This window comes from Cicer arietinum, chromosome 7, assembly GCF_000331145.2.
Source record: "Cicer arietinum cultivar CDC Frontier isolate Library 1 chromosome 7, Cicar.CDCFrontier_v2.0, whole genome shotgun sequence".
Taxonomy (NCBI): Eukaryota; Viridiplantae; Streptophyta; class Magnoliopsida; order Fabales; family Fabaceae; genus Cicer; species Cicer arietinum.
This window is the reverse complement of record NC_021166.2, coordinates 47,531,496-47,551,032: the sequence shown is the minus strand read 5'-3', so window position 1 is coordinate 47,551,032 and position 19,537 is coordinate 47,531,496. Positions and strand designations below refer to the sequence as shown.

Here is a 19,537-nt window from a genome sequence, read left to right as displayed (position 1 = left end):
ATATATATATATATATATATATTAATTAACATATTTATTAACATATGTCATGTCAAGTCCGGGCGAAATTCATCACAATCAATTAACATATATCAAATCACACCAACCACAATTATCCTATAAACTTATATAATTTGATGTTCGCAACTTTGTTGCAATTAATAATTATTCTTTTTTAAAATAAAAAAATTAAGATAAATAAGAAGATAGAGAGAAATGGAATTATAAGACTACTAAGTGTAAATATAAAATTTTAGAGTGGTTAAAGTGTAAAAAATTTAAAATATCAGTGTAATTTTTAAAGTTCATTTACACTATAAAAACAATTAGGACCACCTTATTGAGTTGAGGGGCCTGTTTGAACAGATTAAGTGTCAGCCCTGATTTGGTCCATAAAATGGATCAAGTATATTAATCTGAATAAATTATAAAAACTAAAAATAATAGTATTTGATGTATTGATACATAAATTCAAACTAACAATACCTCTTCTCTGTACTTAGTATATGTGAGTTTTTCCACTAGATTCTGCGGAATCAAAAAAGAAAAGAAAAACAAATTGCATAAAATAATTCCACAAAAAATTGAATTTTAGAAATAATCTATCCATTTAAAAATGAATTGGAGCTTTGTTAATCGAATTCTTACAGTATTCACATGGAGGAAATTTTACAAATGAAGGTCAACAACAATGTAGTTAAACAAACAAAAAACAATTTAATCACCTAGTTATACACCAAATTACCTATTTCAAAAATCCGAAGAAAAAATATGGAAAAAATTGCAGCAATGAATATTCACAGAAAGCTAGAGTCAAATGAAACTTTTGGTGCTTTCCTTTTGTTGTCTACATTCTCTTCTTATGCAGAAGACTTTGGTATCTTGAATTGTTTCTTCAGAAACTGAGAAGCTTCTGAGTCACTCCTATGGCATAATACTCTTAATAGAGTTTTAGAATCAACTCCTAGTTTTCCTTTCCCACCTTGCATTTCTAAGGTACTAGCAGATTTCAAGTCATCAATCAACTCTCGAGTCTGCAAAATGATTCCGATTATTATGATATATACATTTTAAGAAATGATTTACAAGAAAATATTTTCTATCAATTATAAATACAAAAATACGAATTTGAATTACATGCAGTTACTGTGTGTTGCTATTTTTAATTTTAGTTGACCTATCTTAAATCTATGGTGGAGATTGTTTAGTTATGACTTAGTGAAGATTTAAGGTGAACTGACCGATCTCGAATTGATGGCCGAGATCGAATACTGAGTGTAGTTGTGCCCTTGTTTTACAGCAGGGGATCCAAATCCCAAAAGTACATCAATAATGAGAAACTAGTTTACAAGAGAATGCAAATATATTAATGAATTTGCCAACAATATGCCTTTTACTATGTGATTTGACTCGTCAAGTCCTTCAGCAAGTAGCCTATAATTAAATAATCAGAATTTTTGTGCAGAGTTAAATGGAGAAGTGGTGAACTAACCTCGTAGCCATGCAACTTGATCACATGGCGAACACGTGCAACCTGATTTTCAACAACACCACGAGGAAGCCCGTCACCTCCAGATATAAAGAATTCCTACAAGACGCATCAACACAGTTAAAAGTACTTGTTGATACCATTAAGTACTAAAACCACACCAACACCTCTACCAGAACACAAATTTTCAAGTCATGGTAACTGTTAGAATATTAGAAAATATCTTATAATATCTTTTATATTATATTAGAGTATCTTGAGTTATTTTCTATGATCAATCTATAATCATAGAAAATCTTAAAATATCTCTTATTATTATTATTATGATTTATTCCTAATTTAGGATTTAGTCTATGTTTCTCTATAAATAGAGATTAGTATTGAGTCTATTGTAATCAAGTTAGCATAAAAGTTATTATCAATAATATTCAAACCCTTATTATTTTATTTCCTCCTTTTCTCTAAAATCCCACAACTTCAACAGTAACATTTTTCAGTGTGAGATTAAGTAAGGGCTGTTATTAAGCATTCTTTTTGTAGCTGAGTGAAATGTTGAATTAACATCCTATGTAATATGATGATGTACTTCTATCTCTTTTTTTTTTGTCTTAACTATCTGGTTCTTAGAGAAAAGAAACCCAAGTAATTGGAAGTTCGATTTGTAAATAAAATATAGCCAATGGTTGTTCCAACCAGAGATCGAACTCAAATACTCCATATTGATTCAAACGTAGTTGTATCTCATTTACAGCTTGACCGGTTACCAGTAAATAAAATCACTCCCTTTGAACCATTAGCCTAAAACTCAAACTCACACTATTATTAAAAAAATAAGCGATAAAATTCAAAGGTCTGATTAGCCTATTGCAAATTACAGATTTAAGTCTGCACAAAAATTCTGCATCACCAGCCATTTAGCATTAAAATAACTAGGGTAAGATTTACCTTTACGGCTTCCAGATCTTCCTCTAACAATTTTGCATCACCAGGAAAGAAAACTCTTGAAGGACCACCGTCTAAGATAACACGGAGTAAACCATCCTGCAAGTGGAGAAAATGTTAAAATCACAATAAACGTAATGAATTTATCAAAAGCAAGATTAAGGTAACAACCAATGATGCTTGAAGAAGACTCGTCACTATCCGATCCCTGAGAGGCTCCACAACAATATCGCAGAGTTGGCTAAGTTCCTACAGTGAATCCAAATAAAATGAATAAAATCCATCACGTATGAAGTTTGAATGAGATCGATGTAATATGCGATTTCACATTTGGCAATATATAAATTTGTTCACATTGTATTAGCAAATTAAGAGGAAGCTAACAAGTACAATAAGAAAATAATGACATATTTCCAACGAGACAAAAATTACCATATCAAGTGGTTCTATAAGAACATCGACCCTAGAGCCTGAAACGCTAGGTTTATATAAGTTGTCCAAAAAAGGAATTCTAAGATCGCAGAATATGATTTTAGTTCCTGCAAATTGAACATCAACTCAACATAGCAATTAGACAAGTTTGATTTGCAACAAAGTAGATGAGGTTGCAAATTCTCACCAGTGTACTCGCAAATACGTTCCATAGCAGCATTTAATATTTTTCTACTTCCATCAAAGGTATCCTTTTTGGACTTATCATCAAAGGATTTTCCTATAGACAAAAAGCGTAGAAAATTAAACACTTTTCAGTATTCTATAACCACACAACTGATACAGATATTATAACAATTCACCACGTACTTAAGAGTTTTTCCTGCGACCTTTTATTTGTCCATTGCTCCCAAATGTTATCTTCCAATTTATTCAGATGATTGATCGCATACTAGAGATTGCAAACAAAATCAATAATTTATTGATACAACATAATAAAAGAATATTTAGCATATTGTGCACAAATATTAGGGTATTTTTAGATCGAGGGTTTTAAAGGGTTAAGTCTGTATTGTTGTGTATATATATGGAAGATTTCAAAAGAAGTGGAAAGAATAACATAATACATGATCATATTCCAATCAGACTTATTTTATTTTTGAAAACACTTCATAGCTTCCTTAATTTAGAAAAGAACAATAACCCCTCCCCTCCCATGCCCTTCAAAATCTCTCATTCAAACAATCCCTAAGGGAAGTATTAAAGGAGAATATTATCCAGAAAGGACTACGGGAATTCAATGTAACTGCAGATTTTTCTATTGAAAAATGTCAAAAATTTAAATAAAATTTCGTTAAATGACAAAAGCAAGTGAAAAGTATAAAAAATAAAGACAACATTTTAACCAGGAATGAAATATTCCAATCCAAATATTAAAAGAGACATTCTCATAAATCCACATACATAAAAGTGAAAACAATCCAGGAACAATTCAAGTTAGCCTGAACTTACATATAAAGTATTTAACTGAACACAAAGTGTTGGAGTTGTTAGGACACTAATTTCACGAGGCCTTGTCTCCTGAGGCTCGAGTACCCGACTATCAAATAGTTCCTTCTTTACAAAAGCTTTTATTCCAGCTTCCTTACTGTATCGCGTGAGAATAGGCACAGGTGGAATTAAATTCTCCTTGCTTGCTGCGTAATCAAAAGGGAACCCTAGGATTAATACAAATATAGGTTCTAAACAATATGCATAAAGTTTGAACGTATTTGAAATCTTAAAAAGACAGCATAAAATTAGAAGGTCATTCAAATATTTATAATTATGAAGACTGAAATGCGAACATTTAAATATGCTATGTTAAGGATTTGGATTCCTTGCACTATAGCAAAGCTAATAAGTTGATTCAAATCTCTCATTGAAAATAATTTTCAGATTTTTTGGTGAGTCTGATCCATCATTAAATTCAATTATGTACAATTACATTTGTCTACAAATCAAAATATGTATGTCGTATCTACTCACCCAAGTCATTAACAACAAGGTTTGCATACACTTGAAGAGCATTGTCAATGCCACGGAACAAGCTATTCAATTCTGAAAACCTCATTGGAACTTTGAGACCAAAAAATTGATCAACCGTCTGCAAAAAATAAAATAGAAAATGAATTGAATATGAAGTAGATAACACGACATAAGAGAACGAAAGATACAGGCCTATGAAAATGCTGGATTATCATCCTTCTTTCCGAACATAACTTACAATGTAATGGAGTTTGGGTTCGTAGATCATGAAAAACTATTGTACTACAACCTTAGGATAAATCACAGTAATACTATCACATTCTTACCTCCTCGACGATTCTGTAAACTTCTACAATAGAACCAGCATGCCGCTGTTGAAGAGATATAGGTTCCCAATGCTGTGAAAGTATATCATCTAATTATTAAAGTATATGTGCAGGGAAGAAGCTTAACAGAAGCAGTACAGAAGACAAATAAACACAGCTTATACAAAAAAGTTTAAAAAAGGCATACGCCTCTGCTCGGCCGGGTATTGCTTGGGCTAGGCCATTTATCCAAAGAAAAAAAGGTGTCAATAGCTCAATATTTGTTAAAATCATTAGAATATGTAACTGTGTGTGTCAAATCTTACACCTATTCTGTTGGTAAAGGTAGTTTAATTTAAATCTGAAAATTTAACGGTTCTGTTGAGTCGTCATATTTTAAATCATATTTCCTTTTCCCACCATAACATTAGTCATCTTCTACAATTGTTTTTAACTCCAATTATATTCTAGTCAAGAAGAGAAACAATTCAATTTGACAGTAAAGCACTGTTGCAATGGGGATTACCTCCTGTTGAGCAACTCGCTCCACCCAACCTAATATTCTTCCAAGCTGTGAATTCACCCAGCGTAACACCAATGTTCCAGATTTAGTCTCAATCTATAGCAATAAAAAGAGCAGGACAAGGCCAAAAGCTTAGAATGAATAATGATAGGATTATAAATGACAAAATACTATCATAACGAATGTAAAATATTTGGAAAAAAAACATGTAATCATCGACCTAAATGATACTAGAAAGCAAACTAATCACTAGATGATCCACATTATGTCCACCAACTCTTGTCCGTGACACAGTGTTTCACCTATAAATCATGACACATAAGAAAGTCTTTTATTTCTGTCTGTTCGTTTTTTACTGTAAAAATAATGTAAGTTACAAAACTTTATTTGGTTAATTAAAAAAACCCAGTTATTTGATTGGGTAAAGAAGGACAAAATTGAAAATATAATAATAGTTCAAATGAAGGGTAAAATTGGAAGAAAAAATGACTACACCAAAATTTGGTATTCCCTTTATGTATGGGTATAGATAAAATCTTTTTCTAACGAGTATAAGGATAAAACATATGGCATGTGTGAACAGAGTTCCTCCGTAAAAGTGATAGCAAAATATATTTGATCGAATATACAAGTAGGAAATCACTTTACTCATTTTGATACTTCATGACTGTTGTTATGCGTAGATAACGACAAAAAACAGGGAGAAGATTCAATTTTTCGAGTTAGAGCTAAGTTCCTTTTCAGCACCAAGGAAGAAAGTTGTGTGTCCTCTAAAAGAAATGAAACCACCTACCTGGTATTGATTCAATTTCCTCAACAAGATATCAGCATTTTCTTCATGGCATACAGATGTAATAAGTGCCATTATGAACTGCTCCAGACTTTCAGCTGCGGGGAATACTGATATCACATCCTCGCTTAAATGTTCGGCACTATCTAGAAAGGGTTTCTGAAAATACAATAAAAAAAATGTTGTCATTTTAAAGATACTTTTAGAATATTAGAAAATATCTTATAATATCTATTATATTATATTTGAGTATCTTGAGTTATTCCCTATGATCAATTTATAATCATAGAGATATCTTAGAATACCTCTCATTATTATTATGATTTATTCCTGATTTAGGATTGACTCTATGTTTCTCTATAAATAGAGATTAGTACTGAGTCTTTTGTAATCAAGTTTGCATAAAACTATTATAAATAATATTCAAACCCTTATTAGTTTCTTTCCTCATTTTCTTTAAAATCTCACAACTTCAACAGATACATTCCACAATGTGATTAGGAAAAAAATATAAACAAATCATATGTACACTCACCAGTTTGTGGCCATAAAGTTTGTGAACTAATGATGCAGATACAACAGTTGCTTGAGGATGTCTCTGTTGTAAAACAGGCATGAAAATTGCTGAATCTTTTTTTAGGAGCTTCTTTAGTTCTTCTGCAAGCAATGCCAAGGGATGCTCATGTGACATATCTACTCTTTCAACAACTTGATATATCTGCAGAAGTAATGAGATTCATTAAATATTGGCATAGAAATGGAATACAAAAATAAGATCCTCCTATTTATCTTGAGTTTAACTTTTATGAAAAAAAAAAAAAGCAAAGGATACCTGTGCAGATACGAACCACACAGAAGGACAAAGATTCATAAAACAATCTTGTAGTTGATAATGTTTGAAAAAAAGTTGACTAAAAAATTCAAACATGTATAATCAATATTAATGTATGAAAATTTGTTAGTTGTCTGTCATTTATCGGTCAAGTGGAAGATAATACCAGAATAGTCGGTAAGGATTTCAAAGCAGAAATTGATTATGCAAAAACTATAGATATTCAAACATCTTCACAACAAAAACTACATTATCAAAAATAATTATCAATGCCCAGGGAACTTACCCTTGTAAATGCATGCTTAATTGATGATGATATATACATCTCTATTTGATCTCGATCGCTAATTGGCAAGGAATGCACAGTCTGCTGTAAAAATCGGTAAAAGGAACTTTCAATAAAAGAAATTTATGACCCCTACTGTAATATTTTCAACAATTATATCCAAATGGAAAAGATATCTTGGAACTAAATTACACACAGTTTCCGGTTCTTCCAGTAGAAGCCTCCTGGTAATCATCGCAACTGCTACAATCTTTTCCATAGTTGCTGAACCCTATAAGGTAAAGAGGAGGTTTTCAAAACAAAATTAAAGGTCCAACTCAATATATTAGAATTAATTGATAAAAGATCATAAGTTTTGAAGAGAAAAGAAGAGGAGAAATTACTTCAAAAGTATTTCTTTGAAAGACACAGAACAAAACTGATAGGAACTGAAATTAACTTTGTTTACTAAGGGAGCTCAGCTGCTTAAAATAGGGATCCGGCTCCCCTGCCATCAGAAATCACGCATTTGAAACATCAATGGTCATTCGATCAAGATCAGATAGTTGTGATTCAAGCTCAGTATTTAGAATTATATAATAGAAAAGTCTGCATTTTTTTGGATCATCAGAGCAAGATCGAATGACTACCAATGTCCTGAATGCGTGAACGCATGTATCTACCAAATGCAGGAAATCCAAATTCTTAAAATAGAGGAGAATCCTTTAGAGACCAGAACGGAACCTTCCCACAAATTATTGTAATTTAGTGTTTTCACAAATGCAAGCATAGATTTCAACTTCACTCTGTTTGAACAAACAATTTAATTGAGTGCTGATAATATAAGTGCTTATCATATAAATACTTATGTATAAGCTATTTCTATAACAAAGATAAAATAAAGTCAAATTATTTTCATATATAAGCTATATGTTGTTTTCCTAAGCTATCATGGAAAGCTTATGGAAATAAGTTGAAAATAGTTTGTAGACATGTGATAAGCTGTTTCTATAAGCTCTTCCAAACAGTCTCACAAATGCATGTGTCAGTAGATAAGCTAAAATAGGTCAACCCAAACATACTATGTTGTTGTGATTTGCAAGCTTCTCAAGTCCAATTCAATTCAAAGTACCAAAACATGTTCCAAAATATAAGAATGATAACTAGTAAGTAGATGAAAATCCTCCTAAAATAGTCATTACTTAAATAGAAGAATAATGCAAAATATTACTTTACAAAAGCTCTACAACAATCATAAAAATGACACATAAATAACCAAGTATCTGAACAAGTAGTACTTAATAAATTAAACAGGTCAACAAACCTCACTAAAATGAAGATGGTAATCTCCAAGCTGCTTGTCAGCCCATCTCTGAATTGGTGTTAAGAAAGCCTGTAAGAAAGACATATCTCGTTCACCCTCAACCTCGGAACGCAAGCTTTTCAAGTGCAACCTCTCCTGCTGGCCTCGTTGTTCCATCAGAGGTATTTTGTTTAACTGCTCTATTGCATGCAGCAAAACCCCATGCTCCCTTGTGATAACATACTGTAACCCCCACAATGAAATAATTAAACATAATAATGATTTCAATAAGAAATTTGAGTCACCTTATTTCAATAATATTATCCATTCAAATAGAAGATTTTGCTCCTCTAGAGTGGACTTTCATTTTAGAGCGTAAAGAAAGATACCTCAACCGTTGATGAGAAAATAAATTATTGATTTTTTAAGACATCCATGATCTGTCATGCACGTAATGTCAAGAGTTATTCTTTTTCAACATCAGTTGAAATGTCTTACTTTACCATCCAAAATTAATTGCTTAGATTAAAGGAGCCAAATCCTTAAATAGTACGTAATCACTTCACCAAAATAAAGGTAAAATAGCCAATCCGCGAAGAAAATCAAGCTAAATGGCATCTCTCAGCATATCCCTAAGGTGGAATTTTTACCAATTGACATTAATCTTAATTATCAGAAAAATAAAGACCTTTTCTTCTTGATTAAAACCATGTCATTTGAAGCAACCACTCAAGGAAAATAGGTTATGCTAAATTATATATTTACTTAAAGTCTACAATACAGTATAACAGTCAAACTATAAAATTGAAAATGGTTCTTTATGATAAAATTAGAAAATGTGATGGATATACCTGACGAAATAAAACCCATGCAAAGCAGGTGTGGTGGATTGTCTCTGTGATTCCTAAAACTCGCCAAGTAGACTTCAAAAGTTCAAGAATTTCTTCTACTTCCTGAAAATAAGGTGAGCCACAAAAGAAATGGTTCAGAGATATAAAATTCGCATGTGATTGATTTTCCTAAATGGAAGGAACTAGACAGGACAAAACCAGTTGTTCCATATTTGATTTTAAAACTCGTCATAGTACTGGACAAAACAAGTGGGAAAGAACAGGACAAATATTCAAATTTTGGTCCCTCAACAAATCATGGAACAACTTTTTGTCTCAAGGACAAACAATTCAAAAAACATAAATACCTATTTTTATTTTCATGTTTCAACACAATAAATACTCTCTATATTGTAACCATTATTAGTTTATTATAATATATTTACTATTATATAATTATATTACATTACTATATATATATATATATATATATATATATATATATATTTTATTATTTATTATGTATATAAATGAATTATATAGTATTATATATTCCAAAGGGTATTTAGTAAATTTCATATTTCTTTTTTGTAGTCCGGTGTGCACCAAACAACGTATAGGACAAAGAGTTGTGTTGTGACTCAAGCACTTGTCTTGTGTTGTTCTCTTTGTCCTATACCTCTATGTGTATCAGACACACCCTTCATTTCTATTTTATTTGTTTACGAAATCAAAGTTTCATTACAATTGTTTATTTATCTTACTAAAGTAGATTTTTATTCCAAGCAGCACATTGCAACTAATTATATCATCCACCATAACTCTGTTTCCTTTCCCTTTATACTAAAATGCTGCATCAGTTACACAGCCTGCAAGACTATATCAAAATTCACTTGCCAAAAAAAAAAAACCAGAAAATATAGCTTCACAATAACAATTTACAAATTTAATGGCTCAAAATGTCATGATATAATGGATTTTTTAAGCTAAAGAAACCAACCTCTGTCAGCTTTCCCTCGTCTAGCATGTCAAATACACTTAATAGTAATTTTTCATAAAGTCTGACATTAAATTGGTAACCATCTGCCCAATGGCATATTTCACCAGTTAAGTCACCCCGAGCTGGTCTCTCGGCGAGTGGAATGGCAATCTCCCTTAGCGACCTCAAGCATTCTGTCCTTTGAAGTTCACCAGATGAAGATGGGAGAAACTGAAGAACAAAAATAGTGGAACGGAACAAGCATAGTTATAAGAATCGTGTGAGCCAACCAATCAGAAATAAGATAGTATAGTTGGTGGTGGAAATAAGCTGAACCGAGCTAGACTTTGAATAAAATAGGCATGGCCTGCTTAATAAATTCAAGGTCTAAATCTGATTAATTACTTGTCATAGGCTTTACTTTTAGGCATGGTCTGGCCTTTGTTAAAGTCTAGTACTATAAAGAAATACTACCTCCAGTCCTTTTTATAAGAAATAATTGGCTCAACAAAAGTTGATATATTTGGTCAACTTGTGTTGACCTAATTGTCTCTTATAAAAAGGACCAAAGGAAGTACATAATATATCAAACATCACAAAGAAGAATCACACACCTCAGATTCCTCAATTTTTGCCAAAAGAATCCTCAACTCATTTGTCCTGCGCCCAGGTTCACCAAATCCAACCACAGGGTGATTAACAAGGCCTTCCTCCAAAACTTTTAGCTGTGTTGACACAAATTTTGAAATGTCGAATGTAGACAAAAATATATATGACAGCGGCATCATCGTCTTTCCATCAACAGAATTACAGGCTAATGAAGTATTTGAAGGAGATAAAAAAAAGTCTAGAACAGATTTTACTACCTGCCTCTTTTGCCAGCGTATAAAAGCCTTCTTATCAGAAAATTCTGTGCGTGCAACACAGCAAAGCAACTCCAAAGGAACCAAAAGAGTATCCATCCTTTTCCCTGACTTCCCCACAAGAGCATTTAGCAACCCTTGTTTTGTTCTAATATCCATTGCCTCGGATATCTGCATCCAGAAAACATAATCAAACACAAACTTAAGATTTCATCATAGGTTTTCACAGTTTACAAACATTTGCTGTCTCATTCCTGTTAAATAATAGTTAGACAGCTAAAATGTGTCATCTGTAGAGGAACAATTATGAGCATAGTTTTAGAAGATAAATTTGTAGACAAAATAAGCTCATATTTATGAATCCTGAATAAAGAAACAAAGGTCTTTGCTCATTAGAAGAGTACATCAAGCTACTTTAGAAAAAAAATAGAGGGAAAAATCAAACAAAGTATACCTCCAACTGAACACGCATGGTTTCCAACAAGCCAACTAACCCAGGAGCACTTTGAGACTGGGATACAACACTTCCAGTTTTGCTTCGCCCAAGTTTCTTAATCAAGCTGGATCTTTTGTCTTTCTTTTTTTCTTTTGATGGGACAATCAAACCTCTGTTACAAAAGAAACCAATCAGAGATTTCACATTTAGAAAACAGAATCCACTCGGAAACCTTTCACATAAAAAGGAAAAAAAGAAAGATTCCGTCAAACAAAAAATATCACAACAGCATACCCTGTGGCTCCAGCACAAGCCAAGAGGACCTCATATGCAGTTTCACGGAGATCATCATCTGTGATACCTAAAAGCAGTAACACCGCATATTAGGAAAATTCGTGATGACTTAAGTTCAAACCTTTCAACTGAAGTTTAATGCATAAATCATCCTAAACTTATATTCTAGTATTTTCTACGAAAGAAAAAAACATTGAAAGAAACTGCAAAAATGTACAAAGAATGATGATATGAAACTCTATTAAATACCATGACAACAACAACTTCAGCCTTTTTCCACTGTTGGGAAGTTGACTAAATGGATCAAACAAGTCCTATTGCAGACTTTATAAATTCAATGGCTGTTAGAGTAATACTCAGTTTCCTAGATGGCATGCAGTTATAATCACTGGGATTTCAGTTAGGAATCAAGTAAGAATCCTAAGTATAATGTAACAGAATATGCTACAAGTTCATTCAGTTATGATAACAGAATAGAAATTTTCTCATGCTTCTATCTAAGTGTTTCTTTAGCTCTCTTGCTTTCTTAGTTTTTCGGTGGTTCTAAAGAACTTATCCAAAAATAAGTTTCATAAAACAATCACCTGTGGAAAAAGAAGGCAATTTTACTGCAAGATCAGAAGCATCATTTAATGTCCGTTTAGCCCTGACATTTTCAACCATTGAAGCATCGTCGTCATCCTCAAAATCCTCAATGTCATCCACGGTTAGCTCCCTTTCATGTGTTGAGTCTATAGACTCTGATCTTGATACATTAGAAGCAATTGGAGATGAAGGAAAAGAGGGAGGTGGAGCGGAAACAGCGATATTAGGCACTGCAGAAATAGGAATAGGTGGGGGTGGCCTTTTGGGAGGTGAACCTGAAGACTCAGGATCAGTGACCAAATAAAATTCACCAACTGAACCTGTGTCACTCTGTTAAAGCCAGAAGCATTTAACATTCAAACGAAATCCTCACAAATAATTGAACAAGAGCATTGAAATAGCATGAAGACCAACCATTACATGTTTAAAAAAAAATGCAGCAATGACTTCTAAACATATAAAAAAAAACTAAAAATTAAGTTAGAAAACTATTAAGAGTCATACACTGTATCAGATATGGCCTGAAAATAAGTTTATAAGTTGGAGGCGTGCCCCTCACCTTAAAAAAGCCGGTTTTATAGGGTTGAGTTAGGCCCAACCCAAATTATAAGATGATATTAAAGCCTAAAATGATCCATTGGACCACCCACTAGCAGATCATGCTCCAGATGTCTAGTCTTGGGTGTGTGTGTAAGAGTCCCACATTAGATGAGATATTATGACCTCAAAATGAGTTTATATGGTGGAGGCACCCTCACCTTAGCAATCAGTTTTGTAGGGCTGAGTTAGGCTCAACCCAATTTCTAAGATGGTATGCAATTGTCATCAGATAGCACAAGCCATATCAGCACATCATTTATAATACTTAAATGTGCATAAAAGCGCATGGATATACAAATGACAAACATAGCTCAAAAAGATAAAAAAATACCAATTATAGTAACATACCATTTGGGGTAAACCAGTATGATCATGATAATCTCTAATAGCTTCTGAAAGCTCAAGCATTTCACCTGTATATAATAATATATAATGAATACAAGGAAAGCAAAAGAAAAAGGATGACAAACAACACATAGGGACCAAATTAAACTCACTCTTTTTAGCACAGTTGAGGACATAGTCAATACTGACTTGATCGAGATCGACATCATCCAGCGTAACTGCGCCGGGTGGCATTACAACTTTCTTGATTAAACTCCCTGAAAGTATAAAGTCGAGAAGTACTCGCCTATCCCTTCTATATCTCTGGAGAAGATCTATTGCATTCTCTCTGAAATTCATTAAATCACCACAATTAAAAGGTTACATGATAACATCACTCATCAGAATTTAGGTACCATTCATCTTTTTTGGGTGATTCTAACAAGTGCCCTTGCCCTAAGGGCCCTTCTTAAGGAAATAAGAAAATAACTTATAGTGGAAAATTTCAATTTTTACAATTCCAAAGTATTAAATGCACAATTTCCAATATTTCATTTCCAAACACATATTAGCACTTCCCATCCTTTTTTGGTAAACCAAGGTATCCCCGGGCGCAACAGCAAAGATTAATCTCTCAAGGTAACTAAGATCCATTTAAAGGGCTGACATCTCCTAATCAAACAACTAGTGAAGGAAGGAACAAAGAGAAACTTACTCTTCCATGGCTAATAAATCAACAATTACACTGAAACTGTAAGCAACTTCAACAACTTTACTATTTCTGCAAAATGAAGAGTTGCATACATTATACAATCAAAACTCAGAAAGTGAAAATATTTAGTATTATAATCATGCATTGCAGAAACTGAAATCATGCACTAATTCCTAACGTGAAACAAGTTCATACCTAAAATACCTAGTTGCAGCAGAAAAACATAATCAGTTCAGATCAGATTAGACCCAGTTCAGATAGTTGAAGCATTTCATCAAATAGCAAGTGAACAACCAAAAATTTAATCAAAAAAACAAGAACCCAAGTTTTATTTATTTCTTGAGGCGGAGAAAAACAAAAGAAAAAACCATTCTTTAATTTTTGAAGCAGAAACAGAAAGAGAAACCAAAGAGATATTTAGCTGAATGGATCTTGAAAATGCAGATAATGAAAGAAGAATAGTCAAATGATTGAACCTTTTTTTCTGGGTGAGTTGAGTTGAGCTGCGAAGACTCGTTTGTTGATGACAGTGTGAAGTGAAATCTGAACAATTTTTGAGTTGAATTATCAAATTTGGGATCCAATCCAAAGTTTTATCATCACGAGGGAAAACTATCACTATCACTATCACTCTAACATTTGGTTACTTTATTTTATTTTATACAAATTAATTTATTAAAGAGAAGCAATAAATAGAAGAAAATAAAATAATAACTTTATTGAATTAATTTATCAAGAATTTGTCTATTCCCCATTTTGACACAAATAACTATTATAAATGTTCATAATAAGATAAAAGGATAATTATTTTTTATTAAAATATTGTTACTTTTTTTAATTATAAATAACAAAGATACTATGAGTTATTTTACAATTATTTGAATTATGTTTTTTATTACAAAGTCAAACTCTTACCATCTGGGACAAAATATTATTGGATAAGTCATTTTAATTTTTGAAAGTATAGGATTATGTCATCTTGATCTCTACTTGACTAAAAATATAAATTATTTCTTGGATCATTAAAATAGTTCTTGAAATATACAATTTATTATAATAAAAGTCTTTAAATATATAATTTAATATCAAAATATTTCTTAACGGATATAACGTCAGATTAAATTGACTATATTTTAATAATTTGAAAACTATTTTGAAATTTTTTATGAGTCAATGACCAAAAAGAGTGTGTTTGATAATTTTAACACTAAAACCTCCTCGCTCTAAACATCTTTTCTTCTCTTTCTTCATCCATGACGAGATGGTTTTTAATATTTTTTGTTTGAAATTATGTCTTGCATTTTTTTATCAAAATTAGTAGTTTTCACATAAATTTATTTATTTTTTCATATATTTATGTGAACTCACCGTTTATTTTTAAATTTTTAATGTTGATTGATTTCTTATTTTTATACATTGTTTAGTTGACTTTGATTATTCATTAGAATATAATTTAAATTTTGACATATTATAATATATATTTAAATTTTTATTTTTTAAAATTGTCAATGTTAATAATTATTAGTTAATTTTATTAGAAGGAAAATGATCATATAATCTCCTTATTAGTTTAACTTAACCTCTAAATCATCTTATATTATGACTCTATTTTAAATTTAAATTATGTTTAGATTAGAATATGGATGGGTCCTAAACTAATTGTAAACAAACAAACACTAATCTAATTCCATTGTATCTATCTACTGCTTAAAGCGACACTTCCGTTGTTATTGGGAGCTTTGTGGCAACTTGTAAGAAGTGACGATCAGAAGAGAAAACTTGTCAACAATTTTTAAGAGAAAAATAAAATCACAAGAAATGTTTAATAAGAGTTCAAATTTCAGTCATTCATGTAACCGATTTTTTTTTCAAACGTTCATTTTTTGTCCCGTCAAAAAAAGAAACAATTCATTATCCATCTCTTTGTCAGATGTCGCTAATTTTATAGAAATAAAATTCACTTTCTTTTTAAATTTATCTTCTTTTTATTCATTGAAAATTGGTTATTTTAAGTTTTTTTTTTACTTATAATCACTCTAATGTTTTTCTCTCACTATTTTAATTTAAATAAATGGTTTATATACAAATTAATTTTTTCTTTCGTAATTTCATCATCTCAAATTGGTGTTATTTAATTTTCCATTTTGATGTGATGTCCGTTTGATTTATCATCTTATTGCAATGTTTATTTTATTCATTTTAACATATTAACATGGAACAATTATTGCTTCAATCAATTACTAGATCGTCAATAATACAGACGGGAAGGCGAGTATCACTCACTTTGATTTTGTCATATTATTGTAAGCATTGTGTCATTTTATATTATTAACTTAGATGATATATGTTTGCCAATTTATCTTTTTCATTTTTAACGATGTTGAATTTGTATTTACATCTGATGAACTTTCAAAATTTAAATAAATAAATATTGTTTTCTTTTGATAAAAAAAATAAAAAAAAACTATTATTTGTTATGCTTAAAACATTTGAACTATAGTTTATTTATGACTTATCTTATAGCATAAATATGTTTAAGTGTTCTAATAAACTAACAAATAACTTATTGTTTCATTCCAAATAAAATATTAAAAAATTGATATATTTAAATTAAATATATTAATTTTTCAAATACATTTGTATTTATATTTTATTTAAAAGAGAATGTGTGTTTATAATATATTTTCACTTATTCCAATTAAATAACAATTATAAAATTATCTTACATTTTACAATAACGGTAAAATATCTTATATTTAAAAAAAATATTATTTCTGTGTTATCTTCAATTAGTGCGTAACTTGCGCGTCATATAGAAATAAATTATATCAATAATAAATTATATTTTTATTTTAGAAAATGATATACTTTTATTTAGAAGAAGTTCAAAGTGCATGTATTTGATGAAAAAAGATGGTAAAGATATATTCATAATATAATGTAACTCGTAGTATAGCATTACCAAATCATAACAACAATATGAAAAATGTTTCGGATAAATCCATAAAGTGTATATACTTTTAATTATAAAGAGGTCAAAAGAGTGAATGTAAGATATATGCCTCTTTGACTATGATTTTGATATAACTTCCAAACATACAATGTATATGCATTATCTGATTAATCTAATAGTTTGAGTTGAGATACATTTCAGGAAAGAATCAAACACTACACTTGGACAAATCTTGGATCTCAAGCAATCAAGCAAAGATTGATCATATCATACAAGGCTTGAAGATTATGTGTAAATTTGTCTATTGTTCATGGTGTTTATTAGTTAGATTCATAATTATGATTTCACACATCTAATATTTGCCAATTAAAACTGAAATCATAAAATAAGTATGTTAATCAATCAATTGGTAAATCAATTGGTTAATCGATTTTCTGATTCATAGAACAAAGTTTTCACTGAGTTAATCGATTAGCAAATCGATTACTTAAATGTTTTTATCAGACCTGTGTTCTATGATTAAAAGAAATCGATTGGACAATCGATTGACATACTTTTCTTAAGTTACAAGCTTTCTACTAATCAATTAGTTCATCATTTATCAGAAACATATTGCATAATCGATTGGCACATCGATTTTAATTAAATATATGAGTTACAGGGACAAATCAGTCGATTGGCAAATCGATTTGATTAAGTATCTGAGTAAAAGGGACAAATCAGTCGATTGGCAAATCGATTTGATTAAGTGTCTGAGTTACACGGACAAATCAGTCGATTGGCAAATCGATTATGTTAATGAAAGTGAATCGACTGAGTAATCGATTGTTTGATCTCGCATTTTGAACAAAACAATTATAATCGATTATTCAATCGACTCTGATATGAACTGAGTATCAGTTTCTGATATATGCATTAAAAAAATCGATTAGCAAATCGATTAGTTCATCTATTTCAAGAATTTCAAGAAAAACAAGAAACGCAAAATCGATTAGGAAATCGATTGATCTGGTAATACGCATTAATAAAATCGATTGGGAAATTGATTTGTCTAAAGTTTTTCTGAAACTATATAAACTGAATCAATCACAATTTTTATAACATATAGAAAGAACTGAAAGAATTTTATTGGCTTTTCGAAAAATACACTTTGAGAAAAATAATTATAACTCACAAACATTATTGGCAAATACTTAGTGTGAGAATTCATTGTGAATGAATCAAGTGTTTTTAGTCTTTTTGAAAGAACCATCTTTGTAAAAGAAAGTGTGTGGAAATCCAGTATTGTGAAACTGATGGTCGTCTTTTAGAGTGTGTGTGATCGATCATCTAAAAGAGATCTCAATCTGATCTTGCTAGAGCTTGGTGATTAGTTCTTAAGGATAGATTGGTTGTTATTGGAAATCCAGTATTGTGAAACTGGTGGTCATCTTTTAGAGTGTGTGATCATCTAAAAGAGATCTCAATCTGATCTTGCTAGAGCTTGGTGATTAGTTCTTAAGGATAGATTGGTTGTTGTTGTAGATTGATATTGAGTTAGATGTATAGGCATTGAAGTGCTGGAAAGTATGTAAACATACTCAAATCATTTCTAGTAAAGGCTGGAATCGGTAAGTGATTTCGGGACTGGATGTAGACTATCGAATTGATAGTCGAACCAGTATAAAAATCCATGGTGCACACTTCTCTATCTCTATACTCTTTATCTTGATAATACATGTGTTCTTGAATATCAGTTTTGAATAAATTTTGAATCTATTATTGTTAAATTGGAATTAATATTAAACAAGTTGGTTTTAATATTAAGTTCATCACTTAGGAAGGAATTGGATAATCTAATTAATAATATTGTGTACAACTTCCTAAGGATAGAGGTTATTCCACCAACAGTGAAGTGATAAATATATTGCGCTAATAATGTAATAGCAAAAGAGATATAAAATAAAATAAAATATTAAATAAATGTATAGAAAATTGTGGATGTATCTGCGTGTAAACTTAAATATTACAATAACAATAAAACTTCACAACAGCTCATTGGTCGAATCTCCAATTTCTTTCAATAATCCTCACATTGTCTGTAAAACAATTTACAGATTTTATTTTACCATTCCCACAAGAGACCATAGAGGTAACTTAATATGAGAAAATAATTAAAAGTTTCATTATGTGCAAAAAGTCAAAGTCAAAGCACAACAACAACAAAAACTAACGATAGAAAATTTAATACAATTTTTTAGGTTAAATTTAAATAGGTTACTGACATAAAAGAATCAAAAGAGACTTATTTTTCAAAACTAAAATCTAGGCTAAAATATATAACAAAGTATTCAATAAACTTTTTTTTTTAGAAAACCTCTAATAATTTTGAAAAAAAATAGATAAAAGAAAAATTTAAGGTGAATCAATTAGAACATATGTCAATGATATAATTACTTACTAATAATCTTAACAATTAAAATATGTTGGCAAACAAAAACACAACCATATATTTCTTTCACAACTATCCCATCAACAATTATATTTTTATTCTATGATGAATCACTTTATTTA

At 30.6% G+C, this 19,537-nt stretch overlaps 1 protein-coding gene across 2 annotated transcripts; it reads right to left on the bottom strand.

Annotated features, from left to right (window-relative positions):
• Positions 1-584: 584 nt before the first annotated feature.
• Positions 585-14,662, bottom strand: LOC101495068 (protein unc-13 homolog). 2 transcript variants are annotated; one of them, XM_004510995.4, is made up of 27 exons: positions 14,508-14,662; positions 14,035-14,100; positions 13,493-13,668; positions 13,344-13,408; positions 12,395-12,725; positions 11,811-11,877; positions 11,535-11,688; positions 11,084-11,251; positions 10,832-10,942; positions 10,239-10,448; positions 9,260-9,361; positions 8,430-8,651; positions 7,323-7,397; positions 7,127-7,210; positions 6,544-6,726; positions 6,012-6,167; positions 5,222-5,314; positions 4,717-4,788; positions 4,391-4,508; positions 3,875-4,059; positions 3,233-3,314; positions 3,051-3,143; positions 2,864-2,970; positions 2,603-2,680; positions 2,435-2,530; positions 1,493-1,588; positions 585-1,034 (listed from the first exon to the last, which is right to left on the bottom strand). In XM_004510995.4, the coding sequence occupies exons 2-27, from the start codon at positions 14,040-14,042 to the stop codon at positions 861-863; spliced, it is 3,306 nt and encodes a 1,101-aa protein (XP_004511052.1). In that variant the 5' UTR covers positions 14,043-14,100; positions 14,508-14,662; the 3' UTR covers positions 585-860. The 2 variants fall into 2 exon arrangements, with proteins under 2 accessions (XP_004511052.1, XP_012574256.1); XM_012718802.3 differs by having other exon boundaries at positions 7,127-7,207.
• Positions 14,663-19,537: the final 4,875 nt, after the last annotated feature.

Bases quoted from the DNA above. Each gene is read 5' to 3' on its own strand.
- LOC101495068 (XM_004510995.4), bottom strand. The intron at 10,449-10,831 runs GTGTGTGATTCT...TTTGTTCTTCAG, and splicing joins CAAAAATTGAGGAATCTGAG to TTTCTCCCATCTTCATCTGG. The intron at 3,144-3,232 runs GTACGTGGTGAA...TTTTGTCTATAG, and splicing joins GTCGCAGGAAAAACTCTTAA to GAAAATCCTTTGATGATAAG.